Source organism: Echiichthys vipera (assembly GCF_963691815.1).
Source record: "Echiichthys vipera genome assembly, chromosome: 7".
Classification (NCBI taxonomy): domain Eukaryota; kingdom Metazoa; phylum Chordata; class Actinopteri; order Perciformes; family Trachinidae; genus Echiichthys; species Echiichthys vipera.
In genome coordinates, this window is record NC_139832.1 from 4954667 (window position 1) to 4976146 (window position 21480).

Consider the following 21480-nt stretch of genomic DNA (forward strand, 5'->3'; position numbering starts at 1 on the left):
GTTCACTTTGAGGCTGTAATTAAATTTTACTTCATAAACTATTGACATATATTGTCTTTATCTCAATTTCAATCATCCTCATCCTCATCTTCATCTTCAGCCTCTTATCCGGGGTCGGGTCTCGGGGGCAGCAGCTTTAGCAGGGGACCCCAAACTTCCCTTTCCCGGGCCACATTAACCAGCTCTAACTGGGGGATCCTGAGGCGTTCCCAGGCCAGTGTGGAGATATAATCTCTCCACCTGGTCCTGGGTCTTCCCCGAGGCCTCCTCCCAGCTGGACGTGCCTGGAACACCTCCCTAGGGAGGCGCCTAGGGTTCATCCTTACTAGATGATCCTGAACCACCTCAACTGGCTCCTTTCAACGCAAAGGAGCAGCGGCTCTACTCCGAGTTCCTCACGGATGGCTGAACTTCTCCCCCTCTCTCTAGGGGAGACTCCAGCCCCCCTCCTGAGAAAACCCACTTTGGCCGCTTGTACAGATATCATATATGTTTATTTATGATTGCAATCATCTCTACTAGAACATAATTAACAATGGAAGTGTGATTTCGTTTTTTGTGGTGGTGGTGGAGGTGGACACATGGTAAAGAGTGAGGGACAGTGAGAGCAAACAGCTTCTCTGTGCTTAGATTATAATTATGTAACATTATCTTTGTGTGTGTGTGAATGTACTTATATAGCGTCTTTCTAGTCTCCCGACTACTCGAGGCACTTTCACTCTACTTGTCACATTCACACTGATGGCAGTGAACATCTACATACCTTCTAATCTAACCATTCTCACCACATTTACACACTCAAGCGCAGCACAGGGAGCAATTCAGGGTTCAGTGTCTTGCCCAAGGACATTTCGGGGATCGAACCGCCGATTCCTTGAATGGAGGACGACCCACTGACTCACAGCCTCTCAGTGCATGTCTGTGTGCGTTTGTGTATGTGTGTGTGTGCATGTTTCTGTGTGCATGCAGGTCAAACTGACCCGAAATATATGGATGTAAATGTGGGTGGTATAGCAGCACGTGTGCTCATTTTTATTTTATTTTTACATTCTTACCTCATTAAATAAGCTAAGGCCATTGAGTTTGAGGTAGAAAAATATCATACTTGTAACATTTTTCTTCTTGTAAAGGCTTGAAACGGGTCACTAATGGTGACCCTAATACTATACAAGGGTTAAATCCAGGCTAAGGAGAAATGTTGTGTTGCTTGTGACAGGGTGACACTGCCTGTGTGAGCAGACAAAACACGGTTGCTGTAAGGGAAAGCATCTGTTTGAACAAAGATATAAAGAGCTTAAGTATGTTATGACCAACAACCGAGTCTACTATCCTGCAAAGACTTAATAGAGGAGCCGGGGCGTGTTTGACAGCACCACTCTGCAAATCCTCTTAGCAGATTCGTCGACTCAGCTATCGTGAGCACCAATTAACGTTATCAAAGTCAACTTACTTCTGCTCATTTACCCTTTACGAAAGTATTAGCACGCATACTTACCATAACAGACGCCATTGTGGGCATTCAAGAGCCTAATGTTGTCAGAGGGAAAGTTGGAGCACCCCGCTGCTCTGCACTTCCATGGCTGTCAAACAGGGCGCCTTTAGCAACCGCCTCAGACCTGACCTGTCGAACACAGATAACACGGCGTCCTGCTCGATTTAGCAGCCTTTGAGTTAACTTTGACTTTAACTCTAAATGAAAACTGACTTTTGTGTTTGATATAAGAAGCAGAATAACGACCGCTGTTTCGTTTTAGAGCTGTATAACTGATCAACTGTAGCTGGATCCTGTGGCTGAACCGTACTCGTCGGAGAGAGTGGTGCTGCGTTCACGAAACACTTGAAAACTCGTAGATATGAGAAGCCGAATAAAAATTCCCTTCACAGTTTGAAAATACCATTGTTAATAACATTTACGTTCACACATAACGATGGTAACTTACTGGGAAATTCAAAATTTGGTGATAAATCCCTTAAAATACAATTCGTATACGCTATTACTATTGTACATCCTATTAATTGAGACAGACAGGCCTACAGCCAAATATAAGACAGTGAACATTAAATAAAAGCAAAATCAGAAAACAAAACCAAACTTAAATACTTTAGGGACTTATAGCAACATCCAATGTTCCGCAAAAGAGTCAGAAAGTTTTTTAAAACTTTTTAGAAACAAATATTTGTTATTACCAAACAAATGGTCCGATTATATCTGTTACGTGAATGCAGCATGTTGTTTAGGTGGAGCGTCTTTCGCTGCTAAGCAACAAGCCTGCCGTAGCGTATGAAACTGCTCCTTAGAAGCGATGGCGCAGTGTCCGCTTCTCTGATTGGCTCGCTGAACAACACTGACAAATCACCACCGAGCTTGTTAAACCTGGAAATTGATGTTTGGTATTTCGGTTTGAAAAAGATGTCGCTTCACCGGGGCATTGGCAATGCGCAGGTAACGTTAGTTAAATGACAGCATTACTAAGTTTATACTGCTAACTAACTGGTGCGCTATGGGTAATATTATAATGTACTGTCAACACAGCGTGGAGCAACATAAAGAAATATAGCCACCCTAGCAAGCTAGCTGGGTTAGCCGCGGTCAGTGTTAAGTTACCATGTCAACGACAGTGCACCTGTAAGAGCGGTGTCGTTTCTGAAAGCTCTAGCTCGCAGGCTAACTAGCTCTAACTAGCATGCTTGTCTATTCCTCCTAGTACATGAAAAAAAGGATACCGAAAAACGACAAGTATCAACACGTCAAAACGAGACTGGACACAGGTACAGTATCTTGTCCATGGCAACATTTAATCCAGTCACACACTGCAACCTGTAACTGTATTTTGAGTTAGATATAGATATAATTGCATTTCTCCTAGTCAAAATTGAACTCTTACTAGTTAGAAGGATACTTTAAAATACCCACAACTTCATTCTAACAAGTACAAATGACGCCACCTTTGCCATGTATGTGTTTTGGGCTTTACATTCTAGATATCCGCAGTTAAATTTGAGATATTCTTACTAGTCAGAATGAATTTTGATTAGTCAAAATTACACAATGGGTATCTGGGCTGGTTTTTCATTTAGGGTGAGAAGTTCAGCCATCCGTGAGGAACTCGGAGTAGAGCCGCTGCTCCTTTGCGTTGAAAGGAGCCAGTTGAGGTGGTTCAGGATCATCTGGTAAGGATGAACCCTGGGCACCTCCCTAGGGAGGTGTTCCAGGCACGTCCAGCTGGGAGGAGGCCTCAGGGAAGACCCAGGACTAGTTGGAGGGATTTTATATCTCCACGCTGACCTGTGAACGCCTCAGGATCCCCCAGTTAGAGCTGGTTAATGTGGCCCGGGAAAGGGAAGTTTGGGGTCTCCTGCTAAAGCTGCTGCCCCCGCGACCCGACCCCGGATAAGAGGCTGTAGATGAGATGAGATGGTTTTTCATTTAGGGATATCTGAAGTTAAAATGATGACTTGTAACAGTTGGATTGTAGATACCTAAAATGGGAGTTTTTCCGAGCAAGAATGACATTACAGATATCCAGAATGTTCTCTCTAGATATCTAAAATGTAATTGTGCATATCTAGAATTGAAAGCCTAATACACGTGGATGGCAAAGTGATGTCATGATGTTGTGGATGTTAATGTTAAAACCACTTGCCATAGATGTCCTACAATGCTATAACCCAGTGCCATTTGCTCTGATTATAATCATTCATAAATGCTTTATAATGGATGTTACTGTCATTGTTATACAATAGGATGCAGCCTCTCAAAGTATATGGAAAGACTGGAGGAGATTAAAAAGAGTGAGTATCATATTCAATCTTTCTACTCTATTATGCACTCTCTTGATGCATTCATACGACTCAGATGTTTGATGTTTTGTCATCTCAGATGTTTTATGTTTTGTCTGACATGTTGTCTAAATCCAGCTTGTGAACAACGCATATTTCGTTTCTACTGTATTTTTCAAATTCTGAGTGAACACGAAAAATTGAAACATGAATCAGCAGGAGATGTTTAATTATGGGATATCTCTGACTGGTGTATAAAGATGGCTGGTTTTATTTAACGTCGCGAAACCACCATTTCCAAGTCTTTAAATTGGAATTTCTGTGTCTGAGAATGACAATTCACAGTGGGTTCGATGCATTCCTAAAGGACACGTCGTAAAGGACGCACGCAGCAGCTTAGATCACAGTCTTGACCTAGAAAGAACAGAAAAGTACCTCTGTCCACCAGGATACTAGATCGCTGCTGTCAACTGTTGGACCTGTGACATTAGTTCAGTTCATTGACGTCATGTAAACACCTAGCTTTTTACCACCGTTCTGTCCAAATGTGAACAGGAGGATCGAATACTCCAATTTGGCAGGATTGTGTAGAGCTCACACATGATCAAATCAAAGGTCTTTTTCACAGTAATGCGGTTTGAGTTTGCTTTACACTGAGATAAGATTCGCCAACGTGGCACTTCATTTTCCCAAGGATCTGTGGGTTCCCCTTCTTTGTCTGCCTGTGTACTTCAAAAGGTAAACTGGAGACGTTCTTACCCGTGGATTCGTCCCAGTTGAATACGCTCTTTGTGGACCCCGGTCACTTTGTGTTGACCCTTCCTCTGATTTCTCAGGGATAAGTGATACTGATTCCTTCACTCTCCAATGGAGGATTGTACTGCTGTCTACAAGTGTCCCTCTGTGTGACTGGACGCAGACTGTACGGGGACGTGCTGGTCATGTGCCAGCAGGGGTCTCTGAGAAAGTGTGAGCTAGTGAGGTCACACTGTGGGTAATACCATGATCGAGCATGGATAAAACTGTCTCACCAGCCTGATTTTGAGTGTAGTAGTGGCAGCTTTGGCTGAAAGGAAGCATGGGGACAGACAGGGTGGAGCTGGGGTTTAGCGAAGTATTAGAGTGGGGCGAGGAACAGGAGGTCCTGCGAGACCAAGGTAAGTTGTGTTTAGTAATTATCGTGGTTGTTTTGACGGACTATTATGCCGTAGTAGCTTCAGCTACAGCAGCCATACTAAATGATGCATTTTAAGACTGCCATCAGGGCTTTGAGGCTCCTTCCTCTTCTAACCTTTGTCAGATTGAAGTATTCTTTCCCCTTTTTTCCAGATTACAGGTATCGAAAAGATGAGATCTTCAAGCGGTTGAAGGTGACAACGTTTGCACAATTGGTGAGCTTTAATGTTTATTTCCATGCGTATTACACGTACATTTTGGAGATGACTGAAAGTATGCAGTGAGGAACCCACATCCATTTACAGTGCTTAATAATTGATGGACTTGGGGTGTGATGGGTTTTGGACAGATGGCTCTGAATTCATTTCGCTTGGTTTGTTACCTTCAACTACAGTCTCCAGGATACCAGTCTCTCTGCACCTTACTTCAGAAATGTTGCCTCTTTCTTCCTAGTACAAACATCTAACATTTCCAAACATGTTCACACCAGATACTTCAGGTGGCCTCTCTATCGGACCTGAATGACAGTGAGATTGACGGTGAATCACACGACCCAGAAGGTAACTAGCAAAGTTACTCATTCACTTAACATTGTGGTGCTTTATTCTCCAGGGAAAACCATATTAAACTTTATTGTTTCTGGATATACTGTCATGTTTGATCAATGGATTCAAGACGTGACAGTCCGTTGATGTCCCGCTCCCTGCTGGTTTACAGATGGTCTGTCAGTGGTGTCTGACGCAGACCTGGAGTGTCTGTCCGAACGCACCAATGGCTCCCCACAGCTCTCGCCTCTATCAGATCGCCACGATGCAGGAGACACCAGGGAAATCTGCTACACTGCCAGGTCAACACTGCTTAGGTACTGTACACCTGTGCACCCAGTATAGGCTCAGTGAACACCTCAGACTGTACACAACACAGCAAATCATTCATAGTTTGATGGACAACTTTTATTTCCCAATGCCATGTTTTATTGTGAAGTATTTTCAGTATGTGTTTGCACTGGGGATGACATGCTCCCCTCTGAGCACGTGCAGCTGCAACTTTCTCTGGTTGGCGTCCGTGTCTTAGAGTTACAGAATCTGGGCTATGACATTCACTGTCACTTTTACGATCATACATGGCAACTTTATATTGAGAACAAAGCAGGAACTCCAGATAATGGTTTGCTGTTGTCTCAGTCGCTAGTAGGTTAGATCTACGCTGTACATGTATCAGCACTGGATCGGTTTTAAAGGGCCAGCGTACCTAAACACATCATCCACAGTGTGAAAACCACAGTCCACTCTGGTTCCAAAATGACAAGATGGCAGCGTCAGTGTCCTGGACATTTTGGCTTCACTTTTGTACAGAGGGAGGAAGTGGAGGTGTGTCGTCCTGCTTTATGTGCAGTCTATGCGATATATATATATATATATATATATATATATATATATATATATATATATATATTTAATATATAGTAACACAGTAGGGATCGATTGATACGGATTTTTGAAGGCCGATGCCATAAGCCTTAGCCGATAACCATGCCGACCGATTTTCTTGAGCTGATATTTCAAGCCGATACTACTTTAGCTCCCTCAATTTACATTCCTCCAATCATCAAATTTACAAAATGATGATAATAAATGTTACGAGTCTCAATTAAAAAAAAAAAAGCAACACAGATCTGCCCGTGGGCGCTTGTCCGTACATAATGCTGGGAAAAAAACGGCGAACGCAGCAGCCACCATCGGCCTATCACTAGCACACACGCTCACACACACACAGTCACACCCAGCACCCAACACCCAACAATCATAACCCCTAACCACAAGCACGCCCGTAACCCTACACCCACACCTGTCTCATACTCCCATCCTTCTGTATCCCACACAATGACCTCTCTCAATATGTTCTTAGCGTCTCCTCCTCCTCTCACCTGCGTCCTCTCTCCCCCCTCCTGCCTGAACAGGAACCCCAGGGGTGTAACTCTATCTGTGGTCTCTCCAGGGGGGCCACAGACTAGTCTCTGTAATGGAAGAGCCTTTAGGTCACCTTCACCTTGTGGGGAGGGCAGATGGAGAGGGGAAGTTGGGCAGGGCTGTGGTAAACCTACACTAGGGGAAAGTAGTGTGTTGCTTCAGTGTTTGGCTCTGCTCCATACTTGCAAGTGACTCTTTTTTCCCCCTGTGGTTCAACAGTTGAATGAACTGAAATTTCAGAAATTACCTTTCTTCTGTTATATTGAATACTTTGCATGATACTGACATTAAACACATACACTAATATTATAATAAAACATATAAAGTTAGTACATTTTATCATAGTATATGCCCTTATCAATATATTTTGTGCGGTGAAAAAATACACCATTAAATGACAACCTATTCAAAGCTTCACTGATGGCAGATGAAAAACATAAAAAAAAAATAAAGCTTATATGTATAATCCTTTGTAGATATAAAGTCTTGTTCATAGCACAATACAAGAAATGAATGGTGAGAAATAAATAACAGAAGTTGCTAAAACAATCAAAAACATCAGATTCATTAAATTTATTTCAACAACACATTTACATAAAAGCCTGTATTTCTGACACAGGTATTGCAGCCTCTAACCGCTCTACCTCTTCCAGTGTTATCAGCGGCGTAGGAGAGCTGAACGTTGACAGGAACCATCAGAAGATGGAGAACGAGCCGGCGTCGACCCCCAACCTCGCTGACAAGCCCTACCCCGACTGCCCCTACCTGCTGCTGGACGTGCGGGACCGTGACGAGTACGACCGCTGCCACATCATCAGCGGTAGGCGGCGAGAACACGAAGCGGGATCATCAATTTCTCATGCAAAAAAACGACTGTGTTTTAATCGTCTGTCTCTTCTACAGCACACAGTTTCCCCATCGCCATGTTATCTCGAACAATGAACCCCTACACCAAAGACGTGCTGGAATATGTATCCTTCAACACCAACTACGTAAACAGACAAAATCCATACTGAGGCTTTTTGAAGTTACAACCTACTATTGGCTTTTATGAACTTAACCCACGAACTGTGTAGAAAAATACGGCGGGGAAGATCCTCATCATGTACGATGAGGATGAGAGAATAGCCGGCCAGGCAGCCACCATCATGTGCGAGCGAGGATTTGAGAATCTATTTCTGTTGTCTGGAGGTAAGTTTGAGTCTGGACAACGTCACATCCACCATATAATTGGGGGCTCGTCTGGGAAACGAACCCTGCACCAATCGACAGCAATCTAATCCTTAGTGAAGATGTCATTTCATATGTTCTATATTTGTTCTGTATTGGGTTGTGGCTGTGAGTCGGGTGAGAGCTTTGCGTGTCCGTCTGATCAAAGCCAACACCGTCGCAGGTCCCATGTATCATCCCTCTCTCCCAGGTCTCAAGGTGCTCACTCAAAAATTTCCTGAAGGCATGGTGACGGGCGCCATCCCGACCTCGTGTGTGTCCTCTCCCACGTCATCGAAGGGGAAGAAGGGCTCCGTGCCGCCGCGGCAGCAGCCGGTGCAGGCGGCAGAGAAGAGGTGGCGGTTTTCATCAGACGAGTTGGCCAAGATCCAGGAGCAGCTCGATGAGATACTCATCCCCAGTACCTCCAGCAGTAAGACTTACTTAATGAGACAATGTTAAGGTGTTTTTTCTGAGAAGACCTTGGTACTGAGTATGGGAAAATAGAGCCAAACTCTCCGCAACAGTTATTAATTATTTCAGTTTAGTTAGTTGTGTTAGTTTTTGAAGGGTTTTCCTTGAGAAACGGCTCCATTTGAACCAAATGAAATTCATTATTCTTCGATTATTTGAACTTTCATCCTTCATGTGTGATAGATCGTATGCTTGAGCTGACCTGCTGCACACACAGACTCTGTAGATTATTGTGGGTTAGTATTCAATTGGACTTGATGTCAGAAAACAGGTCTGGGATCAGAATGTCCCATTACTCCTGATTGAGATATGTGTCGCTTCATTTTCTCCACGAAATACAGGAAATCTTTCCTGCCCAAAGCCATAACTCTGTATAACACCTCACCTCTGTCCAGCAGAACGTTTATCATTTGTACTTACTTTTATTTATTTTATTTTTATACTTAGTTTAGTTTATACATAGTGTATTCTAGTCAATTCTTATGTGTATATATATGTGTGTATTCTATAGATGCATATCTTATATACTTTATATTTTACCATTTCCATGCAATACATGGATAACCTGCTGCTGTAACAAAATAATGGGATCTTTCTATCTGTCTATCTGTCTGTCTGTCTATCCACCCACCTGTCCGTCTATCTATCTATCCACCCACCTATCTATCTATCTATTCACCCACCTGTCTATCCACCCATCCACCCACCTGTCTATCCACCCACCTATCTATCTATCTATTCACCCACCTGTCTATCCACCCATCCACCCACCTGTCTATCTATCTATCCACCCACCTGTCTATCTATATTTCCTCCCACCTGTCTATCTATCCGTCTATCCACCCATCCACCCACCTGTCTATCTATCTGTCTATCCACCCATCCACCCACCTGTCTATTGATCTATCTATCTATCTATCCATGCATCCACCCATCCATCCTTCCATCCATCCATCCATCCATCCATCCATCCACCCATCCACCCATGGATTCGGTTATCAGGCAGGATAGAAATTCCAAATCATAATTTCAGAGCATAAACTAAAATTTACCCTCGAGAAAGTGACTCAAATGTAATATTTTCCTCGTTACTCTGCTACCCTTCTCTATTGTTTGCATGTGTGTTCACCGCAGGCCGCATGTCCAGCCGCATGTCAACTAGCAGCTCCCAGTCTACGGCATCCAGCGCTCGGAGTCGACAGAGTTTCTCTACGACGTCGAGGGAGAGCAGCCGGGTTCAGAGCAGCAGACCCTGGAAATGACACCACCTCCCACCACACACATATACACTAAACAAACATACCTCCATAACAGAGTCCATTTGCTCCATTTCTCACGCTGCACGCTGATCCTAGTGCAACACAGATGCTGACTGAATACTAACACCTCTCAACATCAGTGACCGAATTATTCTAAACTCTAATTAAGACCGCACTCATCCGTGTACACTCTCTGGAGATTTATGTCCGACTGAAGCGTCTTCCCCTTAATCATATTTAATAAATGGTGTATATTTGAATGTTTGCACAGTGGATGTTTTTGCACTCATTAACTGTTCGTGTAACATTATTCTCTTCCATTTTCTGTTCACAAGCTGATGATCGTGTACAGATGATTACTTCATTCTCTTGATTCTTGTGTTCTTTTTCTTGTTTTGTACATTATTATGCACAAATAGGTCACGTTTAGCTCCATCAGTATCACAGCAACCACATTAATCCCATTCCTCAAAGACAATTGGTTTTGCTGGAGACAGAATAGTTGAATGTTGACGTGATATGAAGGAAATGCTGGACATCTATGTATTACATGGGATGTGATTTATATAGATAATGTGATCGGGCTTGATCTATTTTGTCAAAAAAAGAAGAAAAGCCGTGCTGTATTTTTGTAATTCCTCTGTCCTATTGTCGTCTCTGATGGCCTTCACTCTGCGTGCAACCCCTCCATTCGCCTATGCCGTTACGTGGGTGTGGTTTTCTTTGCGTGTCGTCACACTGACCGATTATTTGACGCCTTCACGCAGAAAGACGACCATTATCACAAAATGGCTACCTCACTTAAGGAAGGAAACAGTGGTTACTGTCGAAAGTAGAAGCAGCGCTTGAGTACCCACAGATGCATTTGAGAAAACAGTATTTGCTCATTTACGGCCTTTTATTTTGTTGGCGTGACTTATTGGATGGTTCTCTCCTCCGCACACACTCACACAGTCTCCTATGAAGTGCATTTATGAAAATATGCATTACTCCGCAGCCTTTTTTTGTGTGATTTTAGTCCAACTTAACTCCCATTAATGATCTCATCACATTGTTTTGTTTGTAAACTGATGTCGAATAAAGCGTATCATTGTTTGCTGGATCAGACTCATCTTCTTGTGGAGTGCGGAGCAAAAGTGACTAAATCATGTATTTTGTTCGGTTACTTTTACTTAAATCGAGCGTTTAGAGAGGGACTGATCTATTTCAGTAATTTACATGTACATGCATGTGAACAGAAAAAAAACATGAATTATTAAGCTTTTGAGGTTTTTATAATTATGCTTTTTAGGCTTGTATGTGTTCCACAAGCATACGGTAAGATTAGCACACAATAAAGGATTGAAATAAATACATTGAGCTCAAACAGGACAAGAATAAAGTGTCATGCTGTGCCACGCCAACATTAATGTATTCATTTATGGCTTAAAATATCTCTAAAAAGCAGGTGAAGATAGTCCGAGTAATGAGAGGTTTGAAGGGCATTTTAAAGAGGTATGAAATGCAGAAATCATAAATGTGCATGCGTCTATCATGCACCCAATTAAAGGGCTTTAAAGTCATAAAGAAATAGAAACTGCAGATTCCAGCGTGTTCATTTATTTGTCTTTGTGTTTTTTTTTTCATGCTTAAAGAACCATGATGATGATGATGATGATGGTGGTGTTGGTATTAGTCTCTAAGATGACATTTAAAGATAACATTTGCCAACAATATCCTCTCCATATGGATTTCCATTTGTACACACACACACACACACACACACACATTAGTAGGGGTTCTTGTAGGTGTGGTCCATGATAGCCATCAGAGCCAGCCAAGTCTCCCTGGCAGTGGGGATGATCTGATTGGCTGGCAGGACGAAGCCATAACGGCCAGTGTCCCTCAGCTCGAAGGTGTAGGAGTACTTGATGCCCTGGTTGTAGGTCCAGTCAATGGTGCCACCGCTAGCTTGGTCTGCAATTGAAACATGCTTTGCTCAGGGTTTCTATTTTCTAAAGATGGCAGCCATAATAGAGGTCGTTAGCTCTACAGCAGCATCTGATTATGTAACATCGGCTCCCAGTGGGTTTATCTCACAGTTAAAATCTATATGTAGAGTTTAAATGATTCTTATTAATAATACTTACAGATGGTGTTGATGATGCTGCCGTATCTGTAGCGAGTACCGTACAGGGAGGCCAGGTCAGTGATAGCCTTCTTTGCCACATTGTGCTGTGGGAAGATATTTCCACAATCACATACGAGCATCTATTCATAGTGTCTCATATTGTTGCTGCGTGTTCTGATTTCCAACATTTCAGGGGAAACGACAAACTGACGAGAAGAGGTCTACAGCTCAGGGTAAGGAAGTCGTAAAAGGGAAAGATTGTGAATGTTACCAGCTCATTCTGGTCCTTGACTGGAGTCCTGGTGTAGCCGTAGGGGTACAGGAGCATCTGGGAGTAGGCGTGGATGGAGACGAAGGACTTGATGTTACCGTGGGACTTCACAAAGTCCACAATGGCCTTGACCTCAGACTCAGAGTGAGCCCTGGGTCCACGGTAGGTCTCTGAGCACGGGCTGCCGCTGGCACCAGCTCCTACACAGGAAAGGCAACAGAGTCAGAGAAGGTACAAGAAAACTGATGCCACCGTCTGCCTATAACACGTGGTCCCTCCCTTCAATACTACAGAACAAGTGTCTCCATAATGTGCAAAGGGACAAAACTGAACCAGTGACTGAACCACCAAATCAAGCGTCATTTAATTGTATTTTGTGTCCTTTGCTGCATTTCTGAGAGCAATTTATGGCAAATCTGTAGAACTGCTGTCATTTTGACCCTCCTGTTTTAAGGCACTGTGTAGAAATTAAAACATTTTGTACTTGGCACCATCTGCTGGTACGATCGAGCAACACACTGGCAGTCGACAACGCAAATCACTGAAATTCTACACATATTATAATAGTCATTTTAAATACAGTGATTTCTTTAGAAGATAGACCAAAGTTGTAAACATACACATTCTAAATAAGTCCCAGTTTATTTCCTGTTGCAGTGAATGTGAACGGCATCAACTGACAGGAAGTTAACAAGGACCAAGGCTGTTGCCGAGCAATATAGGTCTATAGATTTGAAATTTCAAGTTTAGAGAATTGCTTCTACTAGGTCAGGGGTGGGCATATTCCGGTCCTGGAGGGCCACTGTCCTGCATTTTTTAGGTTTCTCCCTACCCTAACACACCTGAGTCTAACAATAATCAAGCTGTGACGAGGTTCAGCTGCTTGATAACGAGCAAATCAGTAGAATCAGGCGTGTTAGAGCAGAGAGAAACCTAAAACATGCAGGACAGTGGCTCTCCAGGACCGGAATTGCCTAACCCTGTACTAGGTAATACTTTACCTCCAAAACCAGCATCCCAGTTCCTGTTGGGATCGACTCCCATACAGCTGGAGCCGGGGTTGGGCTTCCTGGTCTTACGCCACATACGGTTCTGGACACATCAGAGCAGCTCATCACAATTTGTTGTTGTTTTTTGTCACTTTGGGTTGAATTTCACCTTCTTTTCTGTTTATGTAACTTTGATTTTTATTTCATTTATCTTTGATTGAGACAAACAAACAAATATAACCTGAGCATATCACCTGTATCCTTTAAAATCAAGTCAATCAAAAGCCTGAATAGCTCTAAAAATCCGTCAGTAAGAAACTCACCCTGGTGTGAGTGTAGGCGAAGCCATCGGGGTTAGTCACAATCTCCAGGAAGATGTCCATCTTGTTGAGGATGGCGGTGAGAGCGGAGTCACGTCCATAATCAGTCACAATCTACCCACAGAAATGTAGAGAATACAGTATATTCAGTGCAGCAGGTTAGGGTTCACAATCGGCAGAGGCGGTGGAGGAAAAAAGACAAAAACAATGTGACAATTATCAATTAGCACCTTTTTGGCGAACCAGGTGCCGCTGGCCTGAGTGACCCACTCCCTGGAATGGATTCCAGTGTCGATCCAGATGGCGGGACGGTTGGTTCCACCAGTGCTGAACTAAGACCCGGGAAATTAGAGGAGAAGTCAAACAAAGACTAAATGAATAACGACTCTATATCTTCAGGAGCATAGAAGGTTATTTCACATCACATGGTTTGATTTGGTTGGTTTGAAGTGTTTTGTATTTACCTTGAGCACATTCAGGGGACGACCCTCGTAGCTCTGACCGATCACAATCTTGCTGACCAGGTTGGGGTTCTCAGCCACCAGCATGTCCTGGAAACTGTAGATCTAAACCAAAGACAAGAACATTATTTACATTCTTAAGGATGAGGGTTGCGACATAATTATGGTCCTGAGCAAGTTTAAATTCGATGTTGAAGTCTCTTAGCTCTGGGTCGCAACATGATAATCATGATAATCTAGTTGGAAGCAAAGCGCTCTACTGATCAAGATCAGAGCCCTCCAGTCCTCCTAAAGCCAGAGTGAGAGCTGTGTCTGCATCATCAGCAGGAAGTCAAACATGTTTTCAGTGGTGGTCGGGCTACGCCAGGGTTGCCTGGTGTGGATAGGATCTCCTCCTGGGCGAGGAGAATGTCCAGTTTGGGGACCTCAGGATTGTTTCTCTGTTCTTTGCAGATGATGTGTTTCTGTTGGCTTCATCAGTTCAGGTTCTTCAGCCAGCGCTGAGGCAGTTTGCAGGCAACGGTTATGTGGTCAGGATGACAGTTAGCACCTCCAAATTTGAGGCCATGGTTCTCAACTGGAAGATGGTGGATTGCTCAAACAGTGAGTTGCTGCCATCCGAATAAAGGAGCTAAAGAATCTAGTGTCTTGTTCATGAGTAAGGGTAAAATGGAGGCCCCCTTTTCAGGGCATTTCCAACTGGAAGGAGACCCAGAACATGCTCCAGAGGTTATATATCTCATCTGTCTTGGGAACACCTTTGGATTCCAACAGGAGAAACTGGAAAACTTGCTTAGATTGTATGCATTTGCTGGAGAGAGGGACTACCTTCATTAGATTGCTGCTATGGCAACCAAGCCCCAGATAAGTTGCAGAGAAAATGGATGAATGGATGAAGAGACTTTTGAATTTTATGCATTTGTTCCCAAATATGTATCAGTGAATTTTGAAATTGTCATTAACTATATATTAGTTGGGGACTTTGTCACATTTAACTCAACAAACAGTTATTTCACTCGTCCCTTTGTTGAAATGTGGCCCTAAAATGTCTTTATTGTTTTCAAAAATCAAACATAAACACTAATTCAAGACTATTCAATAAAAATAGTTTGTGGTATAAATGCTTTTCAGTAGCCAGAGTGAGCGTACTAACCTCGTTGATTGTGTGGTAACTGGCGTAGTCGAAGCTGCCAGTGCTTCTGGGCTCAGCGACACGAGCAGCAGACTCCATCTCCTCCTTCTCCTCATCCAGCATCATCTGCAGGACAGTAACATCATTTGGGTAAGTGGTCAAGGCATACACAGTATATTCTTTAAAAAACAAGTCTCTTACCTGAAGGTCTTCGATCATGATGGAGTACTCGATGTTCTGACTCTCCAGGTGGATTTTGACAGACTGCAGGCTGTGGAAGGGAACTCTGATATCCACAGGAGTGGCCACATCAGTCACCCCCCTCCAGAAGTCCAGCTGAAAGAAAACACAGATATCATACAACATTCATTCATTCATCTTCAACTGCTTGTCCCTGTCAGGGTCGTGGGGGGCTGGAGCCGATCCCAGCTGACATCGGGCGTGAGGCGGGGTACACCCTGGAGAGAACGCCAGTCTATCACAGGGCACATAGAGACGAACAGAGACAGACAACCATTCACACCTACGGGCAAATTAGAGTCATCAATTAACCTAACACGTGCATGTCTTTTGGATTTTCATACAACATATGAAATTTAATCAAGGCCCTTTGGGGTTCCATACAAAAATTTGATTTAAAGCTTTGCTGTTTTTTGACTTTGAAGTACCTCAAACTCAACCATGTCCTCCAGGTCCTTGACAAGAGACAGCTGGACTTCATCCTTTGCAACAATGCGAAGCACCTGATGCCTGCGAAAAGATAACCGCAATGTTTAACATTCCTCGACTCAACTGAAGAGAGAAGTTGGCACACATGAGGTGAACAAAGATTTCTCAAGGTTGAAACTACGTACATCCGGCATGCATACAACAATAAACTTTATGTATTGAGCACTTTTCATGCTAAAGACGTGGCGCATATTGCTTTACAATAGAGGAAAATGTCATACATTAAAACAAAGGCAAATAAACAATAAAATTAGACATTAATTAGACAGTAGATTGTCAAATATATATACGTGAAAGTGGAAACAACCATTAAGACTAATACAAATCAGAGCAATAACAGCAAATAAAGAATGACGTTAGGTGAGGGCCAAGGTAAATAAATAGATTTTCAGCTGCTGTTCATGAATGTATTTCATAGTCTTGGAGCCCAATTAAAAAACGCTGCACTGCCTATTTTATTATAAGTATTGTGCATCTTTAAGAAGCCAGCAGTGGATAATCTGAGAGCTTGTGACGGATTATAAACTGACCGAGAGCGCAATGAAGGCCAGTTCCAAACTATAAAAAGCTTTAAGAACAATTCAAATAACCTCAAAATATATTGTAAAAAATGTGAGCCAATGGAGTGTAGCTAATATGCTCTTGCTTTCTCGTTTTGGTTAAAAGTCTGGCTGCACAGTTCTGAATAAGTTGAAATATTTAAATTGACTGTTTCAGTAAAAACAGTATTTTAGTAAACTAATCTACTTGAAATATGAATTAATGTTTTTTTTGCATCTTTGAAATCGATCTTGAGTGATAAAACGCTGTTTTTCCTATTCAATTCTGAATCTAGAACGATGCTCATGTTTGCAAGACAGTAGTTCCCTTTTAGCTTGTGGGGCAAACGAGAGTATACCGGTTGTATCTTCGTTTGGTTTCAAGAAGTTATTGCTTATCTATTTTTTTTATCTGCTGCCATCCCATTACTAAGGGAACACAGTGTCATCATCAGGCCCCAGTGTAATATACATCTGTGTGTCATCTGCATAACAACGAATATTTCCTATATATATCCTAAAGAGGGTTAGGGTTAAAAAGTAGTGGACCAAGACAGCTTCCCTGAGCAACACCAAATTATTATATTATCCTGATGCATGATATCCAACAGTAACAAAACATTATTATACAGATCACTTACAGCCTACACAGCAGTGAGAGGCTCTGGCACGCCTACTTACCCCTCAAACGTCTCTTTGCCGAGAACGGCCACAAACAGCGCGGTGAATGCTAGCAGCCCCCTCATCGTGACCAACAGTGTGAACCTGTCAGGGTGGAACACAGGCTTTTATGGCCGAGAGTACCAGGTCACATGTCCAAACCACCACCTTGCTTAAGGTGATAGAAGTGTGTCAGCGGCTGGTCTCTTTCTCACGCCAGCATGCAGATACCAGACCTCATAGTTGCACCATGCATGTTTATGACATTTTGTCATCGAGCAAAGTTAAGTTTAGAAAGAAAACGACATGTGAACTGCTGACATGTGAACTGCTGGCTTTGGTTTTGGTTTGTTTCTGGCTTTTGATTAAGTTAAATTTATTTTGGGTGAGTTCTTTGATCATTTAGTCTTTAAAAAGTGACAATTTCAGCGAATGCGCGACAAAACATCACTTATAAGTAGCTGCAACCAGAGAACATTTCATTTATTTTATATAGCCTATGTAATAGTTGGCTATTGTTTATTTTTACAACCTCAACACTAACAGCAACTAAATCCACTATGTACGTTGTTTTTAAAGAAATAAAGTGTCTTGTAGAACCATAAGGGTCCTGTGTATTGCATGTGACGTAATATTAGGTTTTAAACATTGTTTTAAAAATGCCCCCTTCAATCAATGTGTGTCAAAAAGCTTTTACATTTACCCATCTGACCTTCACATCATGTCTTTATCTCACTACTATATTTTGTCACAGTGTCCTTGTTACTTTTCCCTGTTGTTGTCGTGTGAATAACCACAGTTTCAAAGGAAAATTAGGTCATCGCCCAAGGTCTAGGTCTAAATTCTGTTTAATCTCACTGCTCAATAGGAAGCTGCAGGGGTGTCTCAGCTTCCTTTTTTGTTACTGTTGCAAGTTGTCCCCGGGGCGAAGCTGTACGGACACACGTACTGTGAATATTAGCAGTAACACACTTTCAGAGAAGATCTCAGAGAGCAAAAATGCTTTCTGCATGGTTTTATTTCAGAACAAGAGACATCCACTGAAAAATGTGAAACCATCACGAACATAAAACCTGCATCAAAGCAACACTCACTTGTAACATAAGGGCCAGCTTTTGCCTTCTACTTCTAAACCAGTCACGTTTTAGGGAGTCAGTGTGAGTCTGTGTGACGCTAAAATTCATTTCGTATGTCCTTATCACAAAATACTGATCACACACTGGTGCATGTGCTTTTTTAAAGCCCAGTTCACATGATATCAAAGTAAAAGATCCTTGATATTCCTCACTAATGTGACTTCTCTCCACTGTCCCCAGAGTCTGCAAGTGTGTGTTGTGCAACCCAGCTGATAAGAGAAGGAAAAGTAAAGAGAGAGAAAGTGAGACAGAGTCAGGGGGTTGAAAAAAACACCTGCTGGAGGGTTTCACAGAGACTTACAGTGAAGCAGACAGCGTGTCCGTCCACATCCATATGTCCTGTTGAATGTCCTTGGGTGAGACGCTGAGCTCCTACCTGCTCGTTTTAGGTGTCACGAGTCTCGTATTGGCAGATACCATACACCGGCGCTCGAGTATAAGGCATCACTGAAGGCATCAGCCAAATGCATAAAGCACAGACGTGTGTGAATTCTGTATTGGTCACAGTGAAACAGCATTTTGAGAATGTTATAACTTCCTTATTCTGATGTATTCTTTTTCTAATGAAACATTTAGTCAAATATTTGTTGCACAAGAGGGATAGGACTCCCACAATGCAAATGGGTTTCATTCAAAGCTACACTGAGGTTATTCCTCATGGTTTTCCGGTAGAAAACAATCTTTTTTTGGACAGAAATGCAAGAAAATTTACATCCAATTATATTAATAGATGTATAGAGCCAACAAAACACCATCTACTTCTAACTACTGCTGGAATTGGCTGGACGATGACTATGTTGATGTTGATGTTGTGTTTTACTATTTAGTCGAATGAACAATGGTGGTGAATATGGTCCAACTTGAAGTGACCACAGTTATACTTTGAAGGACACATGTGTAGGATTTAGTGCCATTTAGTGGTGAGGTTGCAGATTGCGACCAACTGAATCCCCCTGGACTCTACGGTGGACACAATCCTGTCTGCCACTGTGCACAAGACCTTCTCTATATGTTAAGTGTCTTGAGATAACTTTTGTTATGATATGGCGCTATAAAAAAAATGTAATTGAATTAGGGCGGCATGGTGTTGTGGTGGTTAGCACTGTCGCCTCACAGCAAGAGGGTTCCTGGTTTGAATCCCGGGTGGGGCCCTTCTGTGTGGAGTTTGCATGTTCTCCCCGTGTCTGCGTGGGTTTTCTCCGGGTTCTCCGGTTTCCTCCCACAGTCCAAAGACGTGCAGGTGTTCGGTTCACTGATGACTCTAAATCACCCGTAGGTGTGAATGGTTGTCTGTCTCTGTTCGTCTCTATGTGCCCTGCGATAGACTGGCGTCCTGTCCAGGGTGGATCCCGCTTCACGCCCGATGTCAGCTGGGATCGGCTCCAGCCCCCCCGTGACCAAGACAGGGACAAGCGGTTGAAGATGAATAATGATGAATGAATGAATACTTTCAACCCTGGGAACCACCGAAAAAACACAAGGTGTTAGGTTAATTGATGACTTTAAATTTCCCGTAGGTGTGAATGTGAGTTGTCTCAGTTTGTCTCTAGTGTGGTTGAAGATGAGCGTGTGTGAAATTGAATTAATTGATGGGCTCATTCTAAGGTAAACGAAAGCACAAAGATCTTTCATTTCAGGTTCAGGTCCCATTTCTGCCGATAGACCCTCTCTAAGTTCTGCACACTGGTTCTTTAAAGCTGCAACAACAACTTCTGCACATTAAAACTATGACAACAATGACAAGGAATCTGTCTACTCAGGAGAGATTTTGATCGTGTTGTTGTCAGTATGCAGTGAACATTTGTAAGTGAGCACTGCCAATACAGACAAACATGGCAGCCAACTAGTTATTATAATGACTCTGCTTTGATGGGGCCTGGCCACGCAGAGAGGGCAGGGCAGGGTGAAGGGTAAGTTACCAAAATGACATGTTGTCAACTTGTCTTTAACATCATCACAATTGTACAGTTGTACAATGTATGTTCACTGTATGAGTGAAAGAGTCCTCAGAACATATCTCAAAATAGACAAGTCACTGCACTTTTGTTGAGCTGTTGCCCCTGTTGTTGTTTTTCCAAGTTAAGGCAATAATAGAGAAAGTTTTTCTTGTTCCAACAACCTCCACATATACATATGTATTTAGTTTCCTTTATTTATAGTTTTTAATTTGTGGAAAATACTTTCTGACTGCACAGACTAAAGGTCAAATGATGTAAATCCACAGTGTCTGCGGTCAGGACACGCACACTGTTGCAGTCACGCTTTGTGCTCCAAGCTGATAAGGTGGGTTTATTTTTAGGTATCGTTTCCATTGTTCTTAAGTGTGACTTTAAAATTCCCTTTGATTCAGCTGTCCTTCTTTTTTTAAAAGCCCACATATTCTTGCCACATGAGGTGACATTACATCATTGAGTCAGGCACCTTCTACACCATAAAGGCTGCAGGACATGGCATCATACACGTTCATATCACATGATGAATTAACTTTTGGATCCTGCAGGAGAATAGAAGACATCTGCGGAGATGGGAGAAGCCCGTTGGCTGTATTACAGATGTTCATACCACACAGCATGGACAAGACTGTAAAGTCTCCTCTCATCTCATCTTCAACCCCTCTGGGGGCCGGGCCACATTAACCAGCTCTAACTGGGGGATCCTGAGGCGTTCCCAGGCCAGTGTGGAGATATAATCTCTCCACCTGGTCCTGGGTCTTCCCCGAGGCCTCCTCCCAGCTGGACGTGCCTGGAACATCACTATATAGTGATGCGTAAAAACAGCGTTCACACTCATCAAACCCAACTGTGTGACAGACTCACACTATCTGACCTGTCAGGGAGTGACAGTGTTGTTTCCTTGAGAGGGCCAGCAGCAGTTCACAGAGGAAGTTGCTAACCACATGGTTTCCTGTCACTGAGGCAACACTGCAGCTGTTTCACAGGCGTTTCATTACCAACTACGAAACATCATGACAAAGGAGACTAGCTGTGGTGTGGAGTAGGCTGTGTATTTTTCTGCATATGTGCGTACCGATATAATCTACTACTGCATTCAAAACTGTCTTTTTAACACAAAGACGCCACATTTATCATCATAACAGTATATCTCTCTCTGTCTCTGTGTTATGTTTTACAAAATGCCACAAAATATCAAGATTAGGACAGTAAAAAGTGAACTATTTGGTAGATAAATCAGTAAATCTTGAATAAGAAAGCCTAAAGCAGGTTGAATCTGTCAAAAATACTATTATAGCCTTTGTTTGACAAGA

General features: G+C 42.7%; 3 protein-coding genes across 3 annotated transcripts in view; 1 reads left to right on the forward strand and 2 right to left on the reverse strand.

Moving 5' to 3' along the window:
* Window positions 1-1573, reverse strand: part of poc1b (POC1 centriolar protein B) — a gene marked incomplete at its 3' end in the record, with an annotated part of 49005 nt that extends 47432 nt beyond the window's left edge. The window contains exon 1 of the mRNA XM_083916151.1: window positions 1496-1573. Coding sequence (XP_083772277.1) covers window positions 1496-1519 — 24 coding nt within the window. The 5' untranslated portion in view covers window positions 1520-1573. The remainder of the gene's footprint in view (window positions 1-1495) is intronic.
* A 779-nt stretch (window positions 1574-2352) lies between these two features.
* cep41 (centrosomal protein 41) lies at window positions 2353-10010 on the forward strand. The gene is made up of 11 exons (XM_083916158.1): window positions 2353-2443; window positions 2706-2769; window positions 3745-3792; window positions 5110-5171; window positions 5447-5516; window positions 5674-5818; window positions 7580-7746; window positions 7830-7897; window positions 8003-8117; window positions 8347-8568; window positions 9744-10010. The coding sequence occupies exons 1-11, from the start codon at window positions 2411-2413 to the stop codon at window positions 9869-9871; spliced, it is 1122 nt and encodes a 373-aa protein (XP_083772284.1). The 5' UTR covers window positions 2353-2410; the 3' UTR covers window positions 9872-10010.
* A 1459-nt stretch (window positions 10011-11469) lies between these two features.
* LOC310948929 (carboxypeptidase A1-like) lies at window positions 11470-18650 on the reverse strand. The gene is made up of 12 exons (XM_083916230.1): window positions 18517-18650; window positions 17101-17184; window positions 15820-15901; window positions 15353-15487; window positions 15173-15277; window positions 14023-14124; window positions 13789-13890; window positions 13562-13672; window positions 13251-13341; window positions 12250-12449; window positions 11998-12082; window positions 11470-11824 (listed from the first exon to the last, which is right to left on the reverse strand). The coding sequence occupies exons 1-12, from the start codon at window positions 18543-18545 to the stop codon at window positions 11637-11639; spliced, it is 1314 nt and encodes a 437-aa protein (XP_083772356.1). The 5' UTR covers window positions 18546-18650; the 3' UTR covers window positions 11470-11636.
* Window positions 18651-21480: the final 2830 nt, after the last annotated feature.

What these genes read in the sequence shown, in the direction of transcription:
- cep41 (XM_083916158.1), top strand. Translation starts at nt 2,411, where the DNA reads ATGTCGCTTCACCGGGGCATTGGCAATGCGCAG. An exon ending in GCCAGGTCAACACTGCTTAG is followed by an intron (nt 5,819 to 7,579) that starts GTACTGTACACC and finishes TACCTCTTCCAG; the next exon opens with TGTTATCAGCGGCGTAGGAG. An exon ending in TCTATTTCTGTTGTCTGGAG is followed by an intron (nt 8,118 to 8,346) that starts GTAAGTTTGAGT and finishes CCTCTCTCCCAG; the next exon opens with GTCTCAAGGTGCTCACTCAA.
- LOC310948929 (XM_083916230.1), bottom strand. Translation starts at nt 18,545, where the DNA reads ATGTGGACGGACACGCTGTCTGCTTCACT. An exon ending in AGGACATGGTTGAGTTTGAG is followed by an intron (nt 15,488 to 15,819) that starts GTACTTCAAAGT and finishes GTTTTCTTTCAG; the next exon opens with CTGGACTTCTGGAGGGGGGT. An exon ending in CTGGGATGCTGGTTTTGGAG is followed by an intron (nt 12,450 to 13,250) that starts GTAAAGTATTAC and finishes TTTCCTGTGTAG; the next exon opens with GAGCTGGTGCCAGCGGCAGC.